The sequence below is a fragment of the Cibotium barometz genome, chromosome 14, assembly GCF_041138505.1.
Source record: "Cibotium barometz isolate CiBa-2024 chromosome 14, ASM4113850v1, whole genome shotgun sequence".
NCBI classification, from domain to species: domain Eukaryota; kingdom Viridiplantae; phylum Streptophyta; class Polypodiopsida; order Cyatheales; family Cibotiaceae; genus Cibotium; species Cibotium barometz.
In genome coordinates, this window is record NC_141059.1 from 46,962,249 (window position 1) to 46,968,759 (window position 6,511).

The 6,511-nt window shown below is 43.3% G+C and overlaps 1 protein-coding gene across 1 annotated transcript; it reads right to left on the reverse strand.

The window, feature by feature from the left end:
* Nucleotides 1-504: 504 nt before the first annotated feature.
* Nucleotides 505-6,511, reverse strand: LOC147632103 (uncharacterized). Its single transcript, XM_086808002.1, has 4 exons — nucleotides 6,423-6,511; nucleotides 5,688-5,823; nucleotides 5,570-5,627; nucleotides 505-3,737 (listed from the first exon to the last, which is right to left on the reverse strand). The coding sequence occupies exons 1-4, from the start codon at nucleotides 6,509-6,511 to the stop codon at nucleotides 2,071-2,073; spliced, it is 1,950 nt and encodes a 649-aa protein (XP_086664128.1). The 3' UTR covers nucleotides 505-2,070.

The following is a 6,511-nucleotide window of genomic DNA, read 5'->3' on the forward strand; positions in this document are numbered from 1 at the left end:
CTTCTGACCTGCTAACTCTCGTTCAACTTCTAACCTACTAACTCCATTTCAGCTTCTGACCTACTAACCTGCTGATTCCGCATCAGCTTTTGACCTGCTGACACCACGTCAGCTTCCAACCTGCTAACACCATGTCAACTTCCAACCTATGGACAGTAGATTTCGACCTATAGTTTCTGCTTCCCCGTTGATTCTACCTACAGGTTTCAACCTGTAGATTCATATTTTGGTAAGTTTGCAAATGCATTGAGCAAACATTTGAGGTACTTTAAGCCACTTGAAGCTACTGCTTGTGTCAAATATACTTCAGTTTGCCCGTTTCTTTACAGTATAAAATGTCTCATGACTTAACAATCAGATGCAGGATTGTTTTGGCTCTAAATCAGTCCCCTGTTGTGTTGGCTGCCATTGAGTCAGATTCAACAGCCCAACTTTTCCATATTGCTCTAATGCCATGGGTGATGCGTTAATTGAAGAGGATGTGGCCATTGTGATCTCCCGCTAATAGCCGTCGAACACGCTCTGCCTCTGGTCATGCATCTTATTTTAATGATTCCACCCTTGTTGCTTTCGCATTACATGAGGAGCCACCTTCTCTTCTTGATGCCTTAGAAGATGATCATTAGGTTACAGTCATGCATTTAGCCTTCTGATGCCCTGCTAACATTCAGCAAATTTAGCAGAAATTGGCCTTAATGATTTGCTTGTGACGTTACAGCATGCATTTGATGTTGCAACAGACATTGGGCTTTTACACTATTTGGTTATCTAGTTTATAGCAATTGAGGAGGGCATCTTGCGAAGGTGGTTTTGATGCATCCCCTTATTATCAGTGAACATTCGGATACCTTATTACATATGCAGTACCCGTCTTGCAATTCAATATGAGTGTTTTCCAGCATCGAGCTTCGTCTCTCTTGCTCTCTGAGTTAATCGTTGTCTCTGTGTGTGTGTGTGTGTGTGTGTGTGTGTGTGTGTGTGTGTGTGTGTGTGTGTGTGTGTGTGTGTGTGTGTGTGTGTGTGCAGATCACCTTCTCCCTCATCCAATAGATTCACGGATGGGAAATGCAATAGATAATGTAAAATAGCACCATAGACATACAAGCATGCATTTTGATATTGCCTTGATGTCAACAAATGGTGGTGTCAATTGATTAAATTCTTGTTTGATGCTTTTGGTTACAAGATTTTCTTTGACATTTGGTACATTTCAAATGGCTTCAGAAGATTTGCAAGTTATCTTGCAGATGATCAGAGTTTGGTTCCTATGGTTCATTTTGTCGACTAGAAACAGAGCTATGTTAAATCAACACACAACGTTTAGAGCTAGTCTTCCTTAGGTTATAATAAAGCATCAAGTACTGATGGATTGTATAGTAGCTGATCAGGGTCTCAAAAGAGACTCATCAACATAGTCCATATGACGTAAGATGAGATATTTGAAGTAATTTAAATTCTAATTTCAAAAAAAAAAAAGCAACCCATAAGACTTTGGATGCGATTAAAAAAAAAAGAATATAGATCTTAGAATATGTTAGTGTCTTGTCTATAAATATATAGAATATAGATCTTCGAATATGCTAGTCTTTTGTCCATAAACATATAGCATGCACATGCATAAGTATATGCAATTATGTAGATCTTCACATATGTATGTGTGTAATTTTGCACACTGTTCCCTCGCCTCCATGCCCAATTCTAGTTCTTCAAAACTAACAAACTTTTGAGCTAAATTTTAAGTAAGGCACCGTGAATTTAGTAAAAAATAAATAAAGCTCAGAAAATTTATATTTCACGAGTAAAACTGAAAATGTTGCAAGTCCGAGACTTCCAAATTAAACAACTACCAAACATCAAAAATATAAAAATTCAAGTTGAATTCAAGTTATCTTATAAAAAAAACAAAACAAAACCAAAATGTTAAGAACCAAGATGATATGTCGAAATTAAGAGTGTATTAGCACTAATTAGCTTAGGCACATAAAACACACGCCCTGTGCGCATGCTAGCATGGAGCAGGGCATACTTATGGAAAGCATGGTTAAGAGTGTAGACAGATAGGCTTTGCCACTAAATAACTTTACCAAGTATCCACTGAGACACTTTGGCCATGGGATCACTGACCGGCCTCCAAAGCATGGTGATGGCAAAACACGTTGGAAAGCCAATGCAAAAGCCCACGAAGATTGCAATAAGGAAGTCATGATCAGTAATATCTGCTTGCTCTAATGACTGATTATTAGAGCTCAATGTCTTGCTGTCGCTCGGACAGGGCTGGTCGAGAGGAAGCCCGCACAACCCCGGCTTGTTGCCAAGAAAAGCCTGAGGTGATAATGTCCTCCACTGGTTGCATTGAGGGATTAGACCCCCCAGATTGTTATGAGAGACATCCACAACACTAAGAAATGTGAGTGAGCACAAGGCCTCAGGAATCACTCCCACGAGATCATTTCTAGACACATCCAACGAGTTTAATTGCGTTAATTTGCTGAAGCTTTCCGGGATCTGTCCAGTGAGATGGTTGTTGGACAAGTTCAAGAAGACCAAACCATCAAGGGAGCCGAGGTCAAGCGGGATGGGCCCAGCGAGAGCGTTGCTAGAGAGATCTAAAGACACCGTGGCTGGAAGGAGGTAAGGGAAATTGAGCTCTTGTCCTTTGGCTTCTATTGAGAAAGTCTCGCTGTAGTCGATACCTGAGGAATCGACTTCATGATACAGGAAGCCTTGTAAGAGGAGGTAGGAGAGGCTTTGGGCGGGGATGCTTCCACTCAGATTGTTGTGGGAGATGTCAAGCACCTGAAGCTGAGTGGTATTCCATTTTGTGGATGGGAGGGGGCCGGAAAAACCATTGAAACTGAGGCTTAACAAGCGGAGAGACTGAAACTGCTGAATCCATGGAGGTACCCCACCCTCTAGGCTATTGTGTGAGAGGTCCAAGATTTCCAGATTTGTAAGGTTAGAAAGGGAGGAGATGGGGCCTCCGAGATTGTTCGAGGAAAGGTCTAGCAATTGGAGATTAGTAAGGTTAGAAAGGGAGGAGATGGGGCCTCCGAGATTGTTCGAGGAAAGGTATAGCCATCGGAGATTAGTAAGGTTAGAAAGGGAGGAGACGGGGCCTGTGAGATTGTTCGAGGAAAGGTCTAGGCTCTGGAGATTAGTAAGGTTAGAAAGGGAGGAGACGGGGCCTCCAAGATTGTTCGAGGAAAGGTCTAGGAACTGGAGATTAGTAAGGTTAGAAAGGGAGGAGAGGGGGCCTCCGAGATTGTTCGAGGAAAGGGCTAGGAATTGGAGATTAGTAAGGTTAGAAAGGGAGGAGACGGGGCCTCCGAGATTGTTCGAGAAAAGGGCTAGGATTATGAGATTAGTAAGGTTAGAAAGGGAGGAGACGGGGCCTCCGAGATTGTTCGAGAAAAGGTATAGAAATTGGAGATTAGTAGGGTTAGAAAGGGAGGAGATGGGGCCTCCGAGATTGTTCGAGAAAAGGTATAGAAATTGGAGATTAGTAAGGTTAGAAAGGGAGGAGACGGGGCCTCCGAGATTGTTCGAGGAAAGGGCTAGGTGCCGGAGATTAGTAAGGTTAGAAAGGGAGGAGAGGGGGCCTGTGAGATTGTTCGAGGAAAGGTCTAGGCTTTGGAGATTAGTAAGGTTAGAAAGGGAGGAGACGGGGCCTGTGAGATTGTTCGAGGAAAGGTATAGCCATCGGAGATTAGTAAGGTTAGAAAGGGAGGAGACGGGGCCTGTGAGATTGTTCCAGGAAAGGTCTAGGAATTGGAGATTAGTAAGGTTAGAAAGGGAGGAGACGGGGCCTCCGAGATTGTTCCAGGAAAGGGCTAGGAATTGGAGATTAGTAAGGTTAGAAAGGGAGGAGACGGGGCCTCCGAGATTGTTCGAGGAAAGGGCTAGGTGCCGGAGATTAGTAAGGTTAGAAAGGGAGGAGACGGGGCCTGTGAGATTGTTCGAGTAAAGGGCTAGGCTCTGGAGATTAGTAAGGTTAGAAAGGGAGGAGACGGGGCCTGTGAGATTGTTCGAGGAAAGGGCTAGGAATTGGAGATTAGTAAGGTTATAAAGGGAGGAGACGGGGCCTCCGAGATTAACGTTCCAGGAAAGGTCTAGGCTTCGGAGATTAGTAAGGTTAGAAACGGAGGAGACGTGGCCTGTCAGCTTGGTTGTAGAGCCATTACCTCCTTGCCATTAGTCTCTGAAGCGGTGAACTTTGTACATTGTTGGTGCTTTACATCTATGATGTTGTACATTCTTTCATCTTTGCTGTCGCATAGCTCCTAGGTAAGCTCTTGCACTTCTCACTTTCCATAGATCTAGGGTTTTGCCTCCTCTATACATTGGTCAGTTTTCTTTTTGTTGCCATACATTTTGGCCAACCCCACACACTAGCACTACACCCAGATCAAGCTTTCAGAAACTTTTGGCATTAAATTTCGGTATCCATCGAGTTTTTTTGTTTCTGTTGTTTGCTATTGTCTGAGTGTATTGGCTTTCAGTTTTTAACATTGGATTTCTGCTTTCGTCAATTTGACCTAGTCATACATTTAGCTTTCCATTTGGCACTGGACTTCTGTGTCTGTCAATTCTACTTTGTCAACCATTAATCTCCATTCATCAGCTTAGCGTGGTCAGCAGATCAACCTTTGGCTTTCCACAATCATCATTTGCACGTTCAACATTTAGCTTCAGTTGTACTTGATCATTGATCAACCATTCAGTTGCTTCTATCGATTTTTCCCAGTCAACAATTGAACCTTCGATTTTCAGCTCACGACATCAGACTTCCTCGTCCATTAGCTATATTCGTTGGCTTTGACTGGTTAGCCATTCAGCGTTTGGATTTCCTCGTTTAGCCATTCTACTTTAGGCACTCTGCATTAGAGCATTCCACTTCAGCATTCAACTATTTAGCATCAACTTTGAGCATTCAGCGCTTAGCTTATGGCATTGCTCGGCTCTTCGATCTCCACATTCAGCCATTCGATTTTGGCCTTCAACATTCGACTCTTGGCTTCCCACTTTCAATGTTCGGCTAGGCTTTCCGTAGAGTCAACTCTCAATGCTTGACTTCCGCATTCAACTTTCATCCATTAGCGTTCAGAACTTGATTACGACCTCCAAGTGAGTAGCTTGGCTTTCAGCTTTCAGCTCTCTGCATTTGGTAATCAGCTTTGAGCGCTTGGCATTTGACATTCAGCTTTCCCCCATCAGTAGTCAACACTTGATTATGGCTTTCACGTTAAGAGATAGCTTTCGACCTTTGGCTCTATCAGCATCATTCAGTAGTTGGTTGGGTTTACACCATTGGCCAGGTTTACTTTCTTGGTCGGGTTTACCCCCATCAGCACTCGCCTTTCTACTTTGGCACTCTGCTTTTAGCATCCGGATTTTGGACTTTCGCCTTTGACATTCGACGTTTGGCTTTCAATTTTCATCAATTGATTCAGTCAACCATTTCAGCATCCATCCCATCAACGTCGATTCAGATTCCCCCTGCCGCGTTAGCTGGTTCCATGTCTGCCACACCATCAGCTGGTTCCACGTTCGTCAGTCAACTAATTCTGACCTGATGACTCCGCCTTCAGCTCCGACTTGCTGCTGCTGATGCCACACCAGCTTCTGACCTGCTAACTCTCGTTCAACTTCTAACCTACTAACTCCATTTCAGCTTCTGACCTACTAACCTGCTGATTTCGCATCAGCTTTTGACCTGCTGACACCACGTCAGCTTCCAAACACCATGTCAACTTCCAACCTATGGACAGTAGATTTCGACCTATAGTTTCTGCTTCCCCGTTGATTCTACCTACATGTTTCAACCTGTAGATTCATATTTTGGTAAGTTTGCAAATGCATTGAGCAAACATTTGAGGTACTTTAAGCCACTTGAAGCTACTGCTTGTGTCAAATATACTTCAGTTTGCCCGTTTCTTTACAGTATAAAATGTCTCACGACTTAACAATCAGATGCAGGATTGTTTTGGCTCTAAATCAGTCCCCTGTTGTGCTGGCTGCCATTGAGTCAGATTCAACAGCCCAACTTTTCCATATTGCTCTAATGCCATGGGTGATGTGTTAATTGAAGAGGATGTGGCCGTTGTGATCTCCCGCTAATAGCCGTCGAACACGCTCTGCCTCTGGTCATGCATCTTATTTTAATGATTCCACCCTTTCGCATTACATGAGGAGCCACCTTCTCTTCTTGATGCCTTAGAAGATGATCATTAGGTTACAGTCATGCATTTAGCCTTCTGATGCCCTGCTAACATTCAGCAAATTTAGCAAAAATTGGCCTTAATGATTTGCTTGTGAGGTTACAGCATGCATTTGATGTTGCAACAGACATTGGGCTTTTACACTATTTGGTTATCTAGTTTATAGCAATTGAGGAGGGCATCTTGCGAAGGTTATTCGGATACCTTATTACATATGCAGTACCCGTCTTGCAATTCAATATGAGTGTTTTCCAGCATCGAGCTTCGTCTCTCTTGCTCTCTGAGTTAATCAT